General features: G+C 50.3%; 1 protein-coding gene across 4 annotated transcripts in view; it reads left to right on the top strand.

The window, feature by feature from the left end:
• SNX29 (sorting nexin 29) overlaps nt 1-22,639 on the top strand; it is a 499,225-nt gene that overhangs the window by 348,016 nt on the left and 128,570 nt on the right. For 3 of the 4 annotated variants that reach the window (XM_045048365.1, XM_045048369.1, XM_045048366.1), the window contains 2 exons: nt 9,274-9,329; nt 12,234-12,315. The exons of the other annotated variant lie outside the window; for it this stretch is intronic. In XM_045048365.1, the coding sequence (XP_044904300.1) occupies nt 9,274-9,329; nt 12,234-12,315 (138 nt within the window). The remainder of the gene's footprint in view (nt 1-9,273; nt 9,330-12,233; nt 12,316-22,639) is intronic. 4 annotated transcript variants of the gene reach the window in all.

Genomic DNA, 22,639 nt, shown 5'->3' with positions numbered 1-22,639 from the left:
ATTCCATTGTTCTACGTGGTTGATCAAAACTTGTTTTTTCCTAACATTCTTTTAGAAAATTTTAAAAGAGTTATCTTGAAAAATTTCACCATAAACACCTGTATATTCATCGCATGGAGTCCACCATTAACAGTTGACTATACTTTTCTCTTCCATTCCTCCACCCATCCCTTTTGCTCTCTCCCTTTATATCCCATTGATTCATCTTTTATTTTTTTATTTATTTTTTTTTTACAACGTTTATTTATTTTTGGGACAGAGAGAGACGGAGCATGAACGGGGGAGGAGCAGAGAGAGAGGGAGACACAGAATCAGAAACAGGCTCCAGGCTCTGAGCCATCAGCCCAGAGCCCGACGCGGGGCTCGAACTCACGGACCGCGAGATCGTGACCTGGCTGAAGTTGGACGCTTAACCGACTGCGCCACCCAGGCGCCCCACGATTCATCTTTTAAAAATGCATTTCAGGGGTGCCTGGGTGACACTGTCGGTTAAGCTTCTAACTTTGGCTCAGGTCATGATCTCACAGTTTGTGAACCTGGATCCTGCTTCAGATTCTGTGTCTCCCTCTCTCTCTGCCCTTCCCTCCACTTGTGCTCTCTCTATTGAAAATAAATAAACATGAAAAACAATTTTTTTAAAAAAATGCATTTCAAACTAAATTACAGTTATTAGTATATGTTTCTTCCTAATGACTTTAGTGAGGATATCATTGACTGGAGTTCAGTGTTTCTTACTTTTTTAAAAAAGCTTTTGATGGAAAGTTTGCATAGAGTGAAATGTAGACATCTTGACCGTATGCTCACTGAGTTCTGACAATTGAACACACTTGTGTAGCAGAAAACTCAGAACTTTGCCGTCTCCCCAGAATGTTCTTTGATGCTCCTTCTTGGTGACTCCCTCAGAGGTAGTCACTGTCACGTTTCCCCCCATCGTAGAATACTTTTAATTTAAAATCTCAAGGTTATGGGGCACCTGGGTGGCTCAGTCGTTTAAGCGTCCAACTCTTTATTTTGGCTGAGGTCATGATCCCAAGGTCATGGGATTGAGCCCTGTGTCAGGGTCCTTACTGAGCTGCTTAAGATGGTCTCTCTCCCTTTCTATCTACCCCTCCGTCACTCACTCGCTCGCGCTCTCTCTCAAAAAATAAGTAAATAGGGGCGCCTGGGCAGCGCAGTCGGTTAAGCGTCCGACTTCAGCCAGGTCACGATCTCACGGTCCGTGAGTTCGAGCCCCACGTCGGGCTCTGGGCTGACGGCTCAGAGCCTGGAGCCTGTTTCCGATTCTGTGTCTCCCTCTCTCTGCCCCTCCCCTGTTCATGCTCTGTCTCTCTCTGTCCCAAAAATAAATAAACGTTGGAAAAAAAAATAAGTAAATAAAAGCTAAGACAAAATGTCGAGGTTGTTACATTTATTTTTTGAAAGGGTATCTTACTCCTGCATGTAATTGATAAGGTATAAAGTTGTACAGTAAAAAATAATTCTGTCCCCCTCACACCCTTGCTTTTCAGTGTCCTTCCTTTGAAGGCATTCACTGTTGCCAGTTTTCTGTGTGTCTTTCTAGAAATGGTCAATGCAGATGCAAAAGCACGCATGCGTGTCTGTCTTCCAAGTCCTTGATGAAAACAGTACCTCAGGTCGCCTGTTGTGTTGTGTGTTTGTTGTCATTTGACACTACATCCTAGAGGTCATTTATTGCGTATCGTTGCTAGTTCCCTGGCTCTTACCGCCGTAAATGGTGCTGCAATGTATGTTCTCGGGCAGGTGAGTGTACCTATGTAATTCATGCATCTTTATTACTTGGAGAGAAACTAGTTGTCCGTTCTTAGTTAACTGGATATCTTCCTCATGCCCCTTCCCTGAAATTCCTGTTCTCCTCCAACCGTGCATTTACCCATTTCTTTTTTTCTTTTTTAACATTTGTTTATTTATTTTGAGAGAGAGCGAGCGTGTGAGCACAAGCAGGGAAGGGGGAAGCTGGGGCAGGAATTCCAAGCAGGCTCCATGCTGTCAGCGCAGAGCCTGATGGGGGCGCTCAGTCTCACGAACCGTGAGATCATGACCTGATCTGAAATCAAGAATTGGGGGCTTAACCGACTGAGCCAGCCAGGCGCCACTATCCATTTCTGTATGTGTTCACCTTTCTATCCAATGGGAATATTCATTGAGCAATTACTAAGTGCCTGGGGCCAGGATGGGCTCTGGAAATATTGTCCTTGAGATCCTCATGGTCTTTGGGGAGAAGCAGACACATGAAAACCCACATCACAGAAATGTAATAGTCCGCATTTGTTCAGGCTTCCAGAGTTTCCCAGAGGACAGCATAAAAAACTCTCCAAAGCCCTTCATTGCCAGTTCTCTACTCCCCACGGAGGGTCTTTGACCTCAGCTGATTTTTTAAACCATGCAAATGCCTCTAACTGTTTGTAAAACAAAAGAACAAATAAATAGATAAACCCAGAAGCCTGAAAGTGGTCCAGCCCTGGGCTGGTTGCCTCCTGTGGGGCCGGGAAGCCCAGGCCGACTTAGTACTCAGAGCACAGCCCTGGGTCTGTCTGCTCTCTGGCTTGGCCAGCCACGGTGGAAGACAGCCGTGCCATGGCACATTTTGTTCCTTATTAAAAAAAACAAGACGAGAGAGCAGGGGTACAGTTGGGCTGGGAAATAGTTGTGTTTGGCAACACAAAGTGAGAGCTAATTGCTTAAGGGAAGGCTTTTCGAGAAGAACCATGATGGAGAAGGTGACTGTGGAAAATGTAAACCATGGGTGTCATTTCGTGATTGGGACACAGGTTTGCTGTTCCAGAACGTCTGCCTTTTGCTTTTCTTCCGAGCGGTAAATCTGAAAGCCGTGTAATTAGAAGAGAGAGAGAGTACCGTTGTCTTCCTCTGGTTTTTCTTAACTCCAAACTAAGTTATCCTTATCATGCACGAGGATTGCAAATTTGCTCCGAAGCAGTTTAAAAATAGACATTTCAGCGTGGAAAGACAGCTCACATCATTCTCCGTCTCGGCAGTCACAAATACTAATTCAGCGTCCTCAGTGTGACGGGTGCCAGGCGAGGCTGCCGTGACATACAGTGCACGTGTCCCCCAGCTCACAAGGAGGGACCAGTACACAGACTAACCGGAATGGATTAATGGCCAGCCGCACAGCGTGAACCATAGAGGTGGCAGCGGAGATGTGTTTAGTTTCTGTGGTCTAGGCGGGTGTCTCCCGGGAATGCACATTTTAGCTGAATCTGGAAGGGCGTACAAACAGGTTGTGGGAAGGGGGTAGGGGAACGTGACTTGAGATGTTACTTGCGCACGTGATTTGAGGATTACATGTGGGAACACACTGGCACACAGTAGGTGTTCAACACATGTTGGGTGGTCCTTCCCATCTTTGTTGATTGTCTCTAATAGGGCACTCGGAGACAGGTTGTCACGGGGTAGGTGAGGAAGAAGCCGGGATTTATTGAAGCCAGGTGACTTCTCTCGCAGAACATCCCATTTTTTGTTAGTCCACTGAGACTTGACGCATTCTGCTCAGACTCTAGGCTGACGCGTGTATTATCCGAAGGTGGGAAAGGACCTGGGGTTTCCTTGGGAGAGAGCCAGCCACTTTGGACTGGGTCAGGCCCGCGCCTTGTTCCTCCAGGCCGGGCATCTGCCAAAAATCACCCTGTCCCATCAAAGAAAACAGGCTTGTTAAGGAAGGCTTAGGATTTTAGACTCATGTGGACACTTGTGCACATCTGCTCTTGAGCGATTGAGTCCTTCCGGGCTTCCTTCACTCCATCTGAGGTCTCTGTACCAGCAGAGCCCCTCCCGGGTGAGTCTGGGTTACTTCATCTCCTGGGCTTCTCCTTTTGCAGAAGCAAAATGCAAAGACCAGGGATTTTGTAGTGGGAGGTGGCGTAGCTTTAGGGGTAAAAAGTGCCATTCCCTCCTCGATCACTTACCAGCCGAATGACCCTGGGAAAGTTACTTTTTGGGCTACCTATTGCTGCATGTCAAGCCACCCCAAAACTTAATGACGCCAAAACACAACCATTTTCTTGGATTTCATGGTTCTGGGGGTAACTGAGTGGTTTTGCTCCACCATACGCTGCGGTCTGGGGCTCACCTGAGCTGGACATCCACGATGGCGTGCTGATTCATCTGGTATTTGGTGCTGGCCTCCTGACATCTCTGTTGCTTTTGTTTATTCACGCTGAATCCCCTTGTCCTTGCCTGCGGAATGGGGTGGACGGGGAACCCCTGTGCCCACAGGGCTGGGATGGGGAGGATCTGGGATGATTTTGATGTGAAAGCACTTTGTGACGCAGGAAGCCTTTGATGATGCCTGGTGGTGATGTGTCTGTGTTTGCAGCCCCTCGGGACTGGAAGTCAGGGCAGCTCCGAGGAAAGGGAAGTTTCTCTGTCCACTCTCGCTGCCCCTACTTCCATCCTGATTCTGAAAGGGGGAGGAGGGAAGAGATTTTCCTGTGGCTCTGGCAGTTGACTGATTATTTCTTTTCTCTCTTCCTCCTTCCTTCCCTTCCTGTTTAAATAAGCACTTACTTAGTATGTTTGTTACTGGTTTTGGCCAAGTCTCAGTTCTTTGAGCCCTTATCCCAGGTCTGAGGAATTCTAGGTCAGAACAGCAGGGTGAACCAGCGTCTGGATTCCATTTTGGCCCAGTTGTGAGGGGCTACGGTGAGCTGGCCGATCTCTGCTCCCCCGTCCCCAAGCAGCTCGTGAAATCCTGAGTTGGGAAAGACTGGGGAAGCTTCTTTGCTAACGCAGCCCAGAAGAGTGTTTTCTGTGAGCCTCGCCTGCCCCCCCACGCCCATCCGTGTGTGTGCAGCACCTGGGGTGTTTGTCCAGGAGGATCCGGGAATGCTGGCTGCTCTGTGTCTCCAGAAGCGGGCTCTGCCTTTCCTGCGCCCACGTGCTGCCACGTGAGTCCCCAGCCCACAGGCCAGGCGGGGACCCGCCTTTTCTCCAAGGCCTGGGAGAAGTGAATGAGAACATCCGTGTTGCTGATCCCTGTTTTATGCCCCCTGTTGAGGGTGAAGCCAACACAGGCCATATCCTAGAGACGTGTCCCTCCAGGCTTTCCTTGTAGCTTCGGGCGGTCACAAGGGATGTTTGTGGCCCATGTCCTAATTCAGAAGGGTTTAACACCTTCCAGCTACTTAGATCCATTGTCCAAGATGATTCTTAAAAATCAGCACCCCCGAGAGTTAACGTATGTGTGAAGAAAATACTGCCTTCTGAGAATCGATTCCTTTTTAGAAGCGGCTTTCTTTGTTCTTAGCCTTGTAAAGTGATGTCTGTCCTTAACACCCTCACCTTCTCTTTTCCTTGAGTTCTTCTGGTCTCCTTTCCTTCAGCTTTGTGGGGTCGATCCAGTCAGAACCTTCCCTCTTGCGAGTGCAGCTCCCTGGGTCCGAGCTCTGTTCGCTTCCAGTGTGAAACCAGGCTGATGGAAAGATGGCGTCACCATGCACGAAATGGTGTGGCAGCCGTCTTCAGTCTGGCAGTCCCTTCTCCAGTATGCGTACCTGCTTCTCCTGTCGTGCCCGAGGAACCTTCCCCAGACCCGGGTGTCAAGGGGGAAGCTCGGAAAAGAGAGGCCAAGGGCCGCCCCACGGCCATGCCAGAGAAGGTGCTAGAGTCCTGGCCGTGCCACGGGGTTCCGTGTGGAAGAGCCAAGGGGAGCGGGGTGTGTGCGCGGTGCTGGGCCTTCAGAGCCTCCCCTTGTCTTTCTGCATCCCGGACTCCAGAGCATTTGAAGGCAAAGTCTCTACCTTCTTCACAGCTTTCTGCATTTCAGCCAAGTGCATTTTGCAGGGGGCGGGCTGGGCATCGGGCAGAGTATTTTATTTACTTTACACAGTTACACGAGAGACACTTAACACGTAATATGTGTCTGTTTACGGTTACGTGATCAATGCACTTTCAGTGTAGAAAGTCCAGAAAAGCGCAATCCATGTGACCTCTCTCTCCCCGGTGTCCCCTTTCCCCTCGTTTCATTCTGACCTTACTGATGGGTGGACGTCCTAAGTCGTGCTTAAGAATTCACAGTTCCAAGCAGCGTTTTGTGAAACAGAGGCAAGGAGCTGTTGGCTATGCCATTAAAAATCTATCATGGGGCGCCTGGGTGGCGCAGTCGGTTGAGCGTCCGACTTCAGCCAGGTCACGATCTCGCGGTCCGGAAGTTCGAGCCCCGCGTCAGGCTCTGGGCTGATGGCTCGGAGCCTGGAGCCTGTTTCCGATTCTGTGTCTCCCTCTCTCTCTGCCCCTCCCCCGTTCATGCTCTCTCTCTCTCTGTCCCAAAAATAAATAAATGTTGAAAAAAAAATTTTTTAAAAAATCTATCAGAAGCTCTCTTCTGGCGGGATAATACGTTTTTATTTAAATATTCAATTGGCAGTACGTTATTTCAGAACTCAAATGATATAAAAGGATATTTAGTAAATGGACTCGTTTTCTTTTTTTAATGTTTTATTTTATTCTTTATTTTTGAGAGTACAAGTGAAAGCGCTCAGGAGATACATAGAGAGAGAGGGGGACAGAGGATCCAAAGTGGGCTCTGTGCTGACAGCAGAGAGCCCCACACGGGGTTTGATCCCATGAACCGTGAGATCATGAGCTGAGCCGAAGTCGGATGCTTAGCTGACTGAGCCACTCAGGCGCCCCTCATTTTCCTTTTTCTAAAGTGTTTACTTATTTATCTATTTAGAGAGATTTACTATTTATGTCTTTACTATCTATATATTTAGAACTGGAAAGTAGGGGAGGGGCAGGGAGAGAGGTAGAGAGAGAATCCCAAGCTGACCTGACTTGGGGCTCGATCTCATGAACCACGAGATCATGACCTGAGCCAAAATCAAGAGCCAGATGCCTAACCGACTGAGCCACCCAGGCACCCCCAAATAGCCTCATTTTCAGTGTCTTCTGCCGGCTGTCCAGGCCCCCAGTGCCCACTGGGTGCTCCTTTTGTAGGTGTCTTAAATTTCCCTGCTAGTGCTTCTCAATGCCGGAACAGACGAATACAGCTTGATAGTTACCTCTGCACTTGTGCGTTAAGGATAGTACGTTAGACCCACCACCTGCACCCTGCTTAGGCTTTCTCTTGATCTTTCCTGGAGATCTTTTCATGACCGCACACGGAAAGCTATTTTGTTCTTCAAAAGCACATTTAAAATTTTTTTCTAAAGCAGTTCATTCGAAAGATAGATTATTTTAGTCTTATGGAAATACAGCCAATGCAAATTTGGTCTGTTTCTCTCCCCACTCCCACTCCTACTGTATTATCAATGGTAGCCACTGCTAATGTTCTTCTGTATTTTTCCAGAATCCTTTTCATGCTTGTACCCTCATGAGTGTGCACATGTAACCTATTTTTTGTTTAATCTGGCCATCTCGTACAGACGTGCCATCATTTCCTGAGTGGTTTCTCTACAGTTGGACCTTTAGATGATTTGCAAAAATCTCAGCCATCGAAAGAGGAATGATCTTTGATGTAAATTTCGGTCTGTGTCTTTGGTTATCTCCTCCAGAGAAACCGTAGGAATGAGGTGTCTGGGTCAGAGCATGTGGATGTTCTTAGGGATTGGGGGACACAGTGTCATGGCTTCCCTAATAGATTAAACCGTCTTCCCAGCCGTCCACAGGAAAAATGACGGACGCCATAACAGAAGGGCCACACCAACCAGCCCAGTGAGTTCCTCGTCCCTTTAAGCTGAAGTTTTCTCAGGTTGCGGGGTAGGCATGTACCTCCTTGTTGGGGTTGAAGGAATCCCTCCATAGCAGCTTCTTAGCCAAACCTGCTCATGGAGCCCATTTTAATTGCTTGGCTGCACACATCTGTCCAGGGCCCAGGCTGGGTGTCCTCCCCCTGGGCTGTGGGGAGAGACGGCCTTTGGGTTGGCAGGACAGATTCTCTGTGTCAAGGATAACAGAACATAGAGCCTTTTCTCCGTAACGGCCATACTGTTAGTACAGTGCAGTTACCGTGAACGTCCTACCTCCCAGGTGTTGTTCTGGGAACTCTGTAGGCATCAGCTCATTTTGTCTGTAGGTGAACCCTGAGTGCTATGACTGTCCTGCCTGTTTTACAGGTGAGGACAGTGTGACCAGAGGGGGCAAGTGATTTGCTCGTGGCTACAGGGTCTAGAACAGCTGGGGCTGGGGTTGACCCTGAGCCTTGTGGCCCCAGAGTGCAGGCTCCATAATCATGGCATCCTCCTGCCTCGGAGAGAACCCACTGTGTCTTTAAGGAGTGCCTTCTGGCATCTCCAGCCCCCGGGAAAGGGTCCAGGTCTCACCTCCTTCCACCCCACAGCGGGTTTTCCCTGTGTTTGCTGAGGGTTTGGCAGAAAAGCCTTTGCGGTTGGACAGATCTGAATTCAGACCCACTTCCTGCATGTGTGGCCTTGGCAAGGTCTCAGCCTCCCTGAGCCTGTTTGCTCATCTATGAAGGGGTTGGGGGGGGCAGATTGTTATGAAGAAAGATGCAGATTGTGGTAACAGGAAAGCTCTGACAGGTGTAGTGTGTGAAGTCAATGCTCTCTTCCTCAGTTGCCCACACCCTCCCCCTTTGCACTCTTTCCTCTTGGTTTTGATCCACATCCTTAAATTCTGGCCACTTCAGATCCGATCAGGAGCTCATGCCCTGGCCGTGACCGTAATACCGCCATTTATTGAACATCTTCTGGTGCTGACCCTTTCGGTACCTGCTTTACGGGGAACCTGCCATCCTGCCAGGCAGTGGAGTTTCTTGGACCGAATTGTGTTCTCCCGGGGCCCTTCTGAGTCAGGAACGGCAGCTGTGCTGTGCCTTCCAGGTGCTGGTGTATCGTGACAGGGAAGGGTGGAGCCGTCTGGGGGCAGACGTTGACCTTTTGTGTTTATGTCCTCGGTGCGTCTGTGTTCATCATGGTGGCAGTGGTTGTTTTGTCCACTACTCTTCTGGTATCTTGTATCTCAGATCCTAACCAGGTCTTTAGAGCTCCAAAATTACACGATTTTATAGGCCTGCTATTATCTCGATAGGATTAACAGTCCTTTTTCTGTGAAGGTAATCAAGATTCCTCATGGAATATGGGGAATATTACCCCAACACCGTCTCTAACCATCCTTCCACACAGTCTCTTCTTGTTTTCCAGTAACTGCTTTCTCACCTTGTTCTGAACAGGAAATGTGTAAGCATCATTGGGAGGCAGGATTCTTGCGTGATTATGCCAACCGCGGTAACCAGGATGCGTTTTCTCTCTCCCTTCTCCCCTTTCCTGATGGCAGGTGCCCGGAGATTTGAGCCAAACGTCCGAAGACCAGAGTTTGTCGGATTTTGAAATGTAAGTCCACGGCATCTACTCACGAGGGCCCCTTTGGAAGTAGGACTCAGCGGTTTGGCTTGTCTCCCAGAAGACCACAGGGGGGGAAACAGAGATCACTGTTTCAGTCTGCGCAGGGCAATTTGGTTATCATAGAGGGAGAGGCTGTTCACCTGCAGCCCAAGTCTGGCCTTCAGATGTGCCGTGGTTCTCTTCTTGGGTATTAGAAAACAATTATTTTTTTGGCTGACATTTTAGACTTGGAAGCTATCGCATAAGAATTTAAATTTCGCTTTAAAAAGAAAACAAGGGGGGGCTCCGATCCCTACCAGGCCATGGTCAGTGCCGAGTAGCAGCCGCCTCCTTCACACAGGGCAGGTACTCTTTCACTTACCGCAGTCCCCCCTTTTCCCTGTTGCCTGACTCTGGCCTGCTGCCCGCATTTCCTTCTCTGTGTGTCTCCCGGAAGAATGAGTTCGCAACCCCTGAGTTAATGGAAACAGCAGTGGTTTGGTGCATGGGTCTGATTTGTGACTGGATGTGACTCTGGCTGGTGCCCCTGATGATAAGCTCCTAAAGAACTTAGTTGGTCTTCAGACTGTTTCACAATCAGGTTGCTTTGGGGTTCGGGTACTCGGGCGTAGTTCCTCAGCCCAACGAGAACAGTATATACCTTGCTTCTCATTTTTAAATACATATTTTTAAATGTTTATTTTGATTGAGAGAGAGTGTGCACCAGTGGGGAGAATGGGCAGAGGGAGAGGGGGAGGGAGAGCATCCTAAGCAGGCTCCAGGCTCTCAGCACGGAGCCAGACTTGGGGCTCGATCCCACCAATCATGAGATCATGTCCTGAGCTGAAATCGAGAGTCAGATGTTCAACTGACTGAGCCACCCAGGAGCCCCTCTTCTCAAGTGTGCTGGTACGTTCTCCAGGATAGATCCTATGTTACACTACAAAACAAGTCTCCCTCACCTTAAAAAGGTGGAAATTCTAGAAAGTACCTTCTTGGACCACAGTGAATTACTAACCAGAGGGATTTGTCTCTCTCCCACTCCCCGAGGGCAGGGTCTGGGTCGTCTTGCTTCCGTGCTCTGTCTCCAGGACCTAGAGTAGCCACTGGCACATAGTAGGTTCTCAGTCAGCATTTATTTAATGCATGAGTGAGCCAACAAAAGACGGAACAAGTGAGTTAATATCAAGGAGGGAAATGGCCCTGTAAACAGTTCTCATGCTGTGAATGTTCTGAGACGGAGAAGTGCTGAAGCCAGTCGGGGGTGTCTCACACTCACTGATCAGGAAGGTGAATGCAAAGCAGATCGTTGGGTCCGCTGGTGCCCGGCCCACCCCCGGACAGAGATGCAAGGGAACACTTTAGGCGCTAGGACCCTTGGGAGGACCTTTCCAGGAAGGACGGGGAGGGATGGTCGGGGTGCCATTAATGTGCAAACCAGCTTGACGGCTCAGAATTGCCATTTGGACTTGGAGCTCTGAGAGCTGATGGATGATTTTGCCCCGTGGAGGAAGTCAGCACCTCAGCTCGGAGCTTGGAAGGATGCCGCCTCAGGAGAGAACCATCTCTCTGTGAGACTAAAATGCTCTCTACACCTGAGCTGGGGAGACCACTGAGTCCCGGGCTCTTCCCCCATCGTCTCAGATTGTGTTGTAAGCACAGAAGTCTGGTACATCTTTGTGGGCTGCTCCTTAGAGAGAGGGAGAGTTCAGGAGGGGGCACTGAGCCCGGGCACAACGCGAGGTGGAGGCCCCTCCCAGAGTTGTGCGGTGCCCTCGAGATACCCGTCAGGACTGACCCTCAGGTGTTAGAGACAGGGTTTCCAGCCTGCACGCCTGGCCTTCAGCCTGGTGGAAGATCACTGGAGTGGGCCCGTGCACCCAGCGACTCACAGCTAGGTGACAGCCGTCACGTGAGGCAGAGCTCACATACCCAAGGGGACCCTTGAAGGACCCCTTAAATATCCCATGAGGATTCCCTGAGATAATCCAGGGAAATCATGAAATCATACGTTATAGGTGCTCAGGAAACGACTTGCCCTTGAATTTAAATCTTGGTTCATTGGAGCCACACACAGTGGTTTTGGAGAGTTGCAAGGCGGGTATTTGCACCTGGCTTCCTGGTATCCCAGCCTGCCATTTTCTCTTTCCCCTCTCCCCACCCCAAAGAGCCGTTACCTGCATTGCCATGGATGTCGGTCTCCTGAGCCCCTGGGTGGAGTCTGATCTTAAAACGGGGGCCAGGGGGCACCTGGGTGGCTCAGTCGTTTGGGCGGCCGACTTCGGCTCAGGTCATGATCTCGCAGTCCGTGAGTTCAAGCCCTGCGTCAGGCTCTGTGCTGACAACTCAGAGCCTGGAGCCTGTTTCCGATTCTGTGTCTCCCTCTCTCTGACCCTCCCCCATTCATGCTCTGTCTCTCTCTATCTCAAAAAATAAATAAACGTTAAAAAAAAAATTAAAAAAAAAAAACGGGGGCCAGGGTGTAGAGGGGCACAGCGAGGAGACAGTGTGACCCCTCTGGGTGCCCCAGGTACCCTGCAGTCATCAGGTCACACGACCCTCCACACCCCCGTGGGGGCCTCCAATTATTATCCCTCTTTTCAGAGGAAGAAACTCAGGTTTAGAGAAAGTAGGAGTCACGGTGACTCAGTTGTAAAGCTAAAGTCCATTTCTTATTCCAAAGTACACACTGTGTGTCTGAACAAAAAAATACACATAGACTTAAACTCAGTCCCTGAAGAATGATCCTGGGGGCTGGGCGAACACGCCTACCCAGGCCCTTCGTCTTACTCGTAGAAATGATCGATGTTGTCCTAAATTCTGGTGTGTGATGCCTCTTAGAGGAGAAGTCTGTTTTCCTCCGATCCTCATTGTAAATTGAAATGACTAATTTTGATCTTTGGTTTCGGTCAGATCAAACCGGGCGCTGATCAACGTCTGGATCCCATCAGTGTTTCTGCGGGGCAAAGCGGCGAATGCCTTCCACGTGTATCAGGTGAGCGTCTGGTTTTCGGCCAGATGTCACTGCTGGGGTGGAACCAACAGCCTTTTGTTGCACTGTGGTGCCTCTGCCTCTCGGCCACGGCCACGGCCTCCCGATGCCAGCCTCCCAGTTGCCGGGCCTCCCCGAGGAAGGGGTCCCTCCTTCATGTAGACAGGAGGGGCCGGGGTGGAGCTTCTTCGTGTCGGTCAGGCCCTTTGGTGCAGACGCTGCAGATCTGAGCTTGGACAGCGGGAGCCAGAATGGGATTTGTCGGCTTGTGTTGCAGCCAGAGAGTCTGAGTGTACGTGCGGCCCAGGCATGACCGGGCCCGTGGCCGGAAACCTGCTGCCATCCGCTCTGTCCTTTGCTCAGGCGTCCTTCTCGGGCTGGTGCTCTCTGCGGGTTGATGGGTGGCTTTCAGCCTGTCTGGGTGTTTCAGTGTCTCTCCCGGGCCTGTCTTGGACCAGGATCCCCTTCCTGATCCTCAGGGATGGGTGATGGACCCGTGGGATGGACCAGGTTTGGATGTGACCCCTGCTGGTGCTGGGGTGTGTCTGATGGAGGGAGAGGAGTTCTTCTCTGAATGAAAAGCCGGGTACTCTTCTCAGCAGAAGGGGCAACAGTTACTTGACGTAACCCAAAGAGCAGACGTCTCCTCCTCCTCGGGGGAGAACTGGTTGGCTCCTGGCTGGGACTTGGGTGTTGGGGACTGAGGGGCCTGTGCGTGCTTTGGTTTATCCCCAACACGTGGGACTCCAGTTTTCCATATTTCCTGATTTCCCGATGCCTCTTTCTGCCCTGCCTTCCTACCATCTTTTCCTCTATTGTCTTTTACTTTTCTTACCTTGGATCCTGATCTCCAGCCAGTGGTGTTCACCTGTCCTGGACTGCTCTGTTTTCACCACTGACTCTTAGCTGCTTTCTGCTTCCGTCGTCTTGTGTCACGACAACACAGACAGAGACAGAGCGAGGCAGAGAGAGACAGAGCATGAACGGGGGAGGGCCAGAGAGAGAGGGAGACACAGAATCCGAAGCAGGCTCCAGGCTCTGAGCCGTCAGCCCAGAGCCCGATGCGGGGCTCGAACCCACGGACCATGAGATCATGACCTGAGCTGAAGTCAGACACCTAACTGAGCCACCCAGGTGCCCCACGTTTTTGTTCTTACTCCCCATCAGCTCTGTGAAGTCTTGAGTTTTGTTGCTTTTTTTTTTTTTCTTAAGTGGAGAATTGACCATCAAAGAAGACATCTTCTCACCTATTAAGATATTTTTCTCCAGAGACTGGATGGTTAGGGGGAAAAAAAAAAAAAAGACACCGACTTTGAAGATAGGAGCCCTGGTTTCAGTTTTGTAACCTTAAGTGAATCTCCATTTCCTCACGAGTAAGATGGAAATACTACCACTCCTTGCCTTGCAAAGCTCTTGTCAGCGTGAGGGGCGTGTGGCGGGTAGGACACATTCTGTATTCTCATCTTGGAATTTCTGCTGTTGCCAAATGCTCGCCCTGTGTAGCCTTCGGTGGCAGGCATGGTGGCAGGTGTGTGGTTTATAGGAACAGGCATCTGTATGGTACATGCATCTTGAAATCTCACAGACAGGTGAGCTAGGGTTTGGCAAGGAAGCTTGCACCAGAAAGCGACTGGAGTTTACTTGTTTGGCAACGGCACTTAGTAAGGAACTCGTCAGTAAGTGTTGGAGAATCTGAGTGCTCCGGATGCTCTCACCTTTGGCTTAAGAAGAGTTGGACGTGACAGATTTCCATACATCTCCTTGGTTCTCTTTCTCTTTCGATGCCACACCCACCAAAAACCGTCTTCTACGAGTGTCCTTTGAGTTCTGCTTTGCGGCCATCAGAGAGCCGAGAGGTGTTGCCCAGGGGGTGAACAAAGAGAAGCAGAGAGCTTTATCTTAGACCAAAATTGAAATGTGATATGGGCGGTGTGAGGTAGCACCTCTTGAATGCAGCTGTCTTTCTCCTCTTAGCTAACAGTGCTTCTGGTCTGTATCTCACAAGCAAAATCCACACAGCATGTTTGGAGACATTCGAGAAAGCTTTTTTTTTTTTTTTTTAATTTTTTTTTCAACGTTTATTTTTTTGGGGACAGAGAGAGACAGAGCATGAACGGGGGAGGGGCAGAGAGAGAGGGAGACACAGAATCGGAAACAGGCTCCAGGCTCTGAGCCATCAGCCCAGAGCCCGACGCGGGGCTTGAACTCACGGACCGCGAGATCGCGACCTGGCTGAAGTCGGCCGCTTAACCGACTGCGCCACCCAGGTGCCCCTCGAGAAAGCTTTTTATGGGGTTCTTAACGTAAACGATAAGGGAAAGAACAAGTCACTGAAAATGCTGGTACCATTGGACGTTATTTTTCTTAGTTTAAAAAATACCGTCTGTATATTTCCCCAAAAGATTTGAGATAATTTCTAGAGGAACACCTGTAAAAGAATGATAGCATAGAAGTAAAAGATGAAATGTCAGGGTCTGGGAAAACGTAAACTGGTAATACTTCCATTAAGGAAATCATGGAAATCTGTCATGAGATCCTACACCAGTGTTCTTGTTGCTTTGTGTATTTCCTGTGGGCTTCCTGGCAGCCAGGGTGAAAATGGAAATGTGCCTATTTTGAATACTACCATTGCTAATGAGAAGAAAATACATGAGCTCCTCAAAGGGAGCTCTAAAAGAAATTTCCACACAGAGCTGTAGATTAAGCAATATTGAGGGATGTAGTAGACAGTCCCCAGTTACATGCCTGCGACAAGTCCCTGTCAGGTTCCATCACATCTCCCTCAAAGGAAGACAAGGGTGTAACCTCCAAACAGATATCAGTTCATTCGAAGAGCCAAGATCAAGGGATCATCATGTGTAGTTTTCTCAGTAGATCTGGGCTTTCCAATACGACAGCCACTAGCCACACCCAGCCATTTACATTTAAATGAACTAAAATACAGTAAACTTAGAAATTCAGTTCAAGTCCACTAGCCACATTTCAAGTGCTTAACAGCCATATGCTGCCAGTGGCAACTTTATGGGGCAGCACAGTTACAGAAAGTTTCCATCATTGCAGAAAGTCCTCTTGGGCAGAACAGTGTCTCCAAGAGTGTCGGAAAGCAGGATAATTTTATGTGTGCTTAACCAGGTTCTAGAAAGACAGAGGCTGGACATTAACAAATCCTGCTGGGAGAAAGCCACTCCGTTTTCAGCTCTTCCACGGTTTGGGATTACCAAGGGGAGAAAGTCTTCAAGTGTTGACCTTGTGCCGTCCACACCCTTGAATCTTTCTGTTCGGCGGCGACAGGAAGGAGCAGACTTGAACTTGATCTTATTTGTTGCCCTGTTTTAATTGTGTTTAGTTTTCACATTTCCCTTCTAGTTAAGGCACAGAATCCTGTTTTCCATTTACCACAGTGATGCATTTATTTTAAGTTTTTGTTTTTTTGACAAGGGGGTGCATGGGGGAAGAGCAGAGGTCAGGTGGGGGGGGGGGAGGGAGAGAATCCCAAGCAGCCTGCATGTTGTCAGCCCAGAGCCTGATGCGGGGCTCGAACCCACAAACCATGAGATCGTGACCTGAGCAGAAATCCAGTCGGACGCGTACTGACTGAACTACCCAGGCACCCTGCATTTTCCTTCTAAAATAAATTTAAGAAGAAACAAAGAGACTCTGCTTGAAGAACAACGCCAAATAAACGATAATGCAAGCAGCCAGAGTTTGGGACAGTGTTATGTATTTGGGAAACACGGCGCTGAGGGAACAGACCGCTTGCAATAAAACAGTAATGGGGAGAATACTAACAAGAAGCCATAGCGGCCGCTGCCTCTCGCTGGTGTGTGTGCATTATGTCAAATAGCTCATTGAGTCCTCAAAAGCACCCTGTGAATAAACTCTTCTTCTCCCCATTTTATAGATGAGAAAACAAAGGCACGGAGAAGCATGGCATTCAGTAACATTTTTGGAGCCCAAATAGCGTTTTCTCACAAGGTGCCGGTTTCCAGAGGTTCTGAGACTGAGGGTGAAGCTCTTTAAAAACCCAAGAGGCAATTGGGACAGTTGCCTTCAGTCTGAAGGGAGGGGCCCGGCCTGCCTGGGTGGCCGCCCGCGTTTCTGAGAAGGTGGGCCGCTGCAGCCCAGCAGGGAGTTTTCTCTAGAACTGCGGGGGCCACCGCAGGGCCCAGACATGTTACCCATCGAGGCCCCCGCCTCCACAGGCCGGGCCGAGACGGTCTTGCTTAGGGAAGTTGTCCGAGCAGGTGTTAGCGTTGGCTGCTCTGGCCGTGGGTGGGTTTCAGGGAAGCTCCTTCAAAGCTTCCTGTTTGGGCAGCGTCAGGGCTGGAGAGCCTGCCCGGAGGCCTGGCAAAGGTAGTCCTAAATGCCAGACGCGCTGAGATAGCCCACCTGATGCACGTGGTGCCAATGGCTTTCACCGTTGGTGTGGCGGGAAGAGGTCTGGAATTCTGTTTTGCGCACGGGGTTCTGGCAGGCGGGCCGTCCCCGGACGGGGGTGAATGCAAGGTCTTAAAAAGCGGCTTGCACCTTTGAGCGCCAGGATTTCCCCGCTCCGTCCCCGAGTCCGAAACGGGGGCTGAGGGGTGCTCTGGCACTAGCAGGAAATGGCAGCGTTTGAGCAATCCTCAGGACAGAGGTAAAACTGGTGTCCAGAACCTTCCCATTGGAAGGTTTGTGTCCGTGAACGTCTCTTATGCTTCTGGCCGCTGCTGATGCTGGGCTGCTAACAGACACCAGCCAGAGACGGTGATTGAACAGCAACACGTGAACCGGGAGCAACTATTTATTTCATTATATTTTCAATTTTTTTTAATGTTCGTTTCTTTTTGAGGCAGAGAGAGACAGCATGAATGAGGGAGGGTCAGAGAGAGGGAGACACAGAATCCGAAGCGGGCTCCAGGCTCCGAGCCGTCGGCCCAGAGCCCGACGCGGGGCTTGAACTCATGGACTGTGAGATCATGACCTGAGCCGAAGTTGGCCACTCAATGGACTGAGCCCCCCAGGCGTCCCATGGGAGAAACTGTTTAATAACTGGCTTTCTTAGTTTCTCTCTCCTTCTTCTCTCTGTGTTTACACACCATTGCGCTTGTGGGCTCGGTTTTCTGTCACTTCCATATCATTTGTTGTTATTCAGTTAGCACCTGGTTTGTACCTTAGCAGTTGTTTGATCTTCTTCTCCAAGTACCCCAACTTCTGAAGAAGATTGAGGTCCGCCGTCTTTAATATTCTGCTGTAGTGTTTATGAAGGCATGGGAGACCTTCAAACAACCTGCCTATTTTGTTCTTAAGCAAATATTACAGGCACTAAACTGGAATGAAATAATCCATCCATGTGCTTACGTTCAGAACCCTTAAGTCTTTGCCTTTGAAAAGTACTGTTGGTGTAAGTACAGCTGAAACCTGTCCTCTGTGTGGGATTAATTTCAGACTTTGAACTCAGCCACCGGAAACACTGCCTACTTTAAAATACTCCATTTGCACAGCACAGCTAATTAGGTCTCCTTTGTATATATATAAAAAAAAAAAAATCATTGCTTTGTTTCAGCCAAGCTCTTCCCTTCTGGATGGAAGAGGTCCCCTTTTCTAGAAGCCACAGCGTGTGGTCTTGGTTAAAGGTGCCCCAGGAAGGCCCAGTGAGTATTTGTGGTCCCACCCGGAAGGACCCCGTGTCACCTGGGCAGTCCTTTTGCAGGTTTATTCCATCGGGGCGTGTTTTTGTATGTGAGGCCGGGAATCCATTCTTTCCCCTGTTAATAATACATCACAGGGTCCAGGTGGGCTGCACGGGGTGTGGAGGAGGGTGACGCGTTTGTACTCGAGGCTGCAGGCTTCTCAGCCATTCCTTTTCATCCGCTTTCCTAAGAGGCTTACCCTGCGGGCCCTCCAGTTCTCTTCCCTGCGGCTCTGTCTCGAGGCTTGCTTTGCTGCTTGGCAGAGAGGGAGGAATTCGTTAAGTGGAGACGGATGAGACAGACACAGGACCCACAGCTGCTGTAACGTGGGCTCTGAGAACCCCTGCCCAGTTGCGGATTTGGGGGGAAACGGACCGGCTCTGAGGCAGAAGTGAATCTCTCTCGTCCGCATCTGCTCCCTCCTGCCACCCCTGTTGTGCCCCAGGCAGGCCCTGGGATTGCTCAGTGTCGTTCCGGCCCCGTCGGCCTTTGTGCTGCACGGTGGGCAGCGCCCTGGGATGGCTGGCCTTGGTGCTTGCGGTCCCTCCCCTTGAGAACGAACCGTCCCACCAAGTGCAGCACCTGAGCGCCTCTACGGTTCACGGCACGTCGGCCTCCCGCTGTTCTGGGATGCTCAGGGCTTCCGACAGAGCCTGATACCGGCAAAAAGAAAAAGCACGTCCCTTTGGACGTACAGGTCACTGTTACTCTCTGTTACTGCTTGTGTCTTCCCAAGCAGGAAGAACTAGTTTTTCGCTTCACAGTATAAATCCTGTATCCATCCGAAAGCTGTTTATCGAGGGTCTCCTGTATGCCCGGCTTGTGCTAAATTCAGCAGAGCCAGCGGTGAGCGAAACCTCCTGCCCTCCCCGACCTGACCGTCTGTGGGGGAGACACATGTTGTGGAGTAAACGTACCTCTCGTCGTAAGGGCTGGGGAGAGAGGTACGGGTGGGAGGGACGGAAGGCCACTCACCTCGCACAGCGACAGGTCCCGTGTTGGGCGCGGTGTCTGACATGCCCCTGTGAGATGACTACCATTAGCGCTCCGGTAACCGCCTGACCGTGATAAGCTACTATACCTGGAAGCAGACATAAAAAGAATATTCAGTTGAACGTCTCTGGGCACGTTCATACATTGAAAAAAGGCTTTATTTAGCATCTGCTTGATCAGGGGCTCCGCATCGGCTACCCGAGGAGCTACGAAGAGCCAGATACCTTCGTCCTCCGTTTCTGGGGCTGCCGAGGAGGTGGGTCCGCCATTCAAGCAGCTGAAATGGAAGACGGTGTCCGTGCAAAACTCTGTGAGGCTTTGCCCAGGGGTGAGCTCTTCCAGCCGGGGCGCCAGTGCTCAGCAGATACCTAATATCTAATATCCAAATACCTGATATCAACAAATACCAAATCACATGGGATTGCATAGAGGCCTGAAGTATCGAATGCCCAGGCCCCAGTACCTGAGAGTTTGGCCAGCTGGGACGTGCCCACGTGGTGCCGGCTTTAGTCTTGGTGTGGACCAAAATTCCTTGTTGCATTGGACCAGTGACATTATTCGTCAGCATCTCCAAGGTGCCTGTTCGTGATTCCTTCTCTGCCCTTCCTGGAGAGGTTTTCCTGAGATGGTTTCCTGATACAGCTTCTTTGTCAGGAGCTGTGAACGGGGCTAACGTGCAGACCCAAACGCACGTGTGTCCTCGGTCCCTGTCACTGCCCGAACTACAGCTGGGGGTTGGTTCCAGGTGGGTACCGCCCCCCACTCCGATGATCCCATTTGCTGGCCCCTGTGCTTGTTCCCTCGTGGGTATGTTTATGTGGGGAGCCGTGACTTGGGCCGAGGGCACGAGTGGAGGTCCCAGATACTTGGATGGCAGGGTCCTCGGGATCCAGCCGTCACCTCAGCAGAACCCAGCCTGATCCTCTGACGTGACCCCCCCATTTGCAACCAGGTCGGGGCTCCTCAAATCGGGACAGTTTGGGAAACAAGCTGACCACCCCTGTTCTGACCAGGATACTAATTCCCGAGGTAACACCTGCCCTCTCCTGGTCGTAGGAGAGCGACACCCAGCTCCAGGGCTTTGCCACCTGGGGCACATTAAATCGAACGCAGTGCAAGGAAGTGTTGAAAGCAAAGAACTTGTGTCACTTGTCACAGGTAAGGAGACGGGGAGACGGGTCTCAACACACCGTCTCTCCTTGGGGTTAGTGCTGGAAGCTTTTATTCAACGCATCACAAGGCGAGGGCAGGGAGTTGGGTACATAAGCAATCGGTACGTTTTCTGTTACTTAGACGCTTAGGTTCACCTGCACCTGCCATGCTTCTGTCATGCCCGTCAGCCTGCTAGTGTGCACATCGTATGTTCGACCCAGGGGTGGAAACCCCCGCCCATAGGAGGAGAGCTGAGACTGTAACGAGCTACAGGTAACTGGGGCAACGTGGGGGCTTCTGCGCAGGCCCTGAGCTCCCTTCCGGCTCAGACGGTCTCACGCAGGGGGTTTTCAGTGGAACACTTGGCCATATGTGTCCTTGGTAGGAGCTGCAGCTTCTGCAAACCAGACACATTCTTTTTCTGCCTTCGTCTCTGTCCCCTCCTCCCTCCTGCTGATAGCTTTCAGTCCTCCCAGCAACTCTGCACTGAGTCCTGACTAACAGAACTTAACAAAGGGGATTCATTGGCTTGCCTCATGGAAAAGACCGAGGGCAGACCCAGCTTGAATCTCAGGGACTCCGTGTCCTGAGGGCTGGTCTCTTTTGAGAAAGTAACTTTTCCCTTGCGTTGGCTTTGTTCCCAGCCGGGCCGCAGTGGCACGAGTGTCGGTGGGCACCTACAGGCTGACCTCCCCTCGGCTCGGCTGACCCCAGTGAAAAAGGCCCCTGTTCCTTTCGAGGCTGGCAGCAGTCCCGGACCTGGTTCTGACTCTCGGTGGCATGGGCCATACCCCTGTCTGCTCACTGCCTTGTCCAGGCGGATGGCGTGCTTTTGGGTTGTATACCTACTCCTGACGCTTAGGGCCATGGAATAAGGGTGTTTCCCCAAAGGAAAATGAGGATGCTCTGACCGGCAGTGGGGGGACTTGGGCTGTGCGTCACCTGGGCTTCTCAGGAGCCAGCTTGCTAGAAGGCATCTTCACACCAGGGTTTCTCTGCTGCAGCACAATTGACATTTTGGATTGGATAATTCTTTGTGTGGGGGGGAGGAGGAGGTCTCACCTGTGCATGAAAGGATGTTGAGAAGCATCCGTGGCCACTGCCCACTCACCACCCACGCCATCTCTCCGGTTGTGACAACCCACAGTGTCTCCACACTTTGCCAAATGTCCCCTGGGGGCATAATTTCTCTAGGCTGACAGGTACCGCTCCACACGGATCCCCCGAATGCTGTTACGGTGTTATTTTGTTGAACGTAAATGGGATCCTGTGATACATGCCTTCTTTCTCAGTACTCAGACCTCTCTCTTCCTTACTCTTGTTAAACTTCGCCACATTATTTCCCAGTATGAGGGAGCCTTTACTTAATGGTCTGATGACGGACATTTAGACTGTTTTCATTTCCTGGCCATTGCAGACAAACCTCCCAGACTGTTCTCGTACAGACCTCTCTGTCCATATCGTAGGCAGGTCTTTAGGATAAATGACTAGAAGTGGATTTGCCAAGGTGCAGGATGTAGACCTTTTTTATTTTAAATAGGTCTAGTTAAATTGCTTTCCCAAAGGCTGAACCAATTTTCAGTCCTTCCAATGCCATAAAGGAATATTTTGTCCCCATGTCCTTGCCATCACTGGGTATTATCAATCATTTATTTATTTATTTATTTATTTATTTATTTATTTATTTAATTTATTTATTTATTTTTGGGACAGAGAGAGACAGAGCATGAACGGGGGAGGGGCAGAGAGAGAGGGAGACACAGAATCAGAAACAGGCTCCAGGCTCCGAGCCATCAGCCCAGAGCCTGACGTGGGGCTCGAACTCACAGACCGCGAGATCGTGACCTGGCTGAAGTCGGACGCTTAACCGACTGCGCCACCCAGGCGCCCCATATCAATCTTTTAAATACGACCATTCTGATAGGGGGAACAATGACATTCCATCCATGTCTGGATTTGCATTTTCCTTATTGCTAGGGAGGGTGAGCATACGTCTGTACTTTAATCTGCCATTTGTGTTTTGCGCGTGTGTGTGAATTGCCTGGTGGTGTCCTTCCCTATCGTTGTATGGTACTGTTCAACCCTCTCTTACCCATTTGTAAGAGTGCTCTGCATAGTAATCCTTTGTACTATACGTTTCAGGCTTTTGCTTGTGTTTTAGCTTTATAATGAGGATTATCGAGTGTTCTTCTATTTCCTGGTCTTCACATCTTGGGAACCCAGGAATTTCTTGGTTGACCTACCGAAGCATACTGCGCCTTACTTATTCTATGTGTGGTTTCACCAGCCCTGAGGTATTGTGGATGTTCTTTCCATTTTAGAGGTGGACAAAGACGTGTTCACAATGGTAAGGAAATAACTCGTCCGAGGTCTCAGCGCAAAAGCATCAGAGCCAGATTCACTGTTGCTCTCCCCACCCCAAGTCTGGGGTTTTCACCTGGACTCCCAGCTGCCTCCCAGAGGATAGAATAGAAACCAGAGAGGGGAAGTTGGAGAGAAACAGGTTTGGG

Source organism: Felis catus, chromosome E3 (assembly GCF_018350175.1).
Source record: "Felis catus isolate Fca126 chromosome E3, F.catus_Fca126_mat1.0, whole genome shotgun sequence".
Taxonomy (NCBI): Eukaryota; Metazoa; Chordata; class Mammalia; order Carnivora; family Felidae; genus Felis; species Felis catus.
This window is presented reverse-complemented; position numbering and strand designations above follow the sequence as displayed.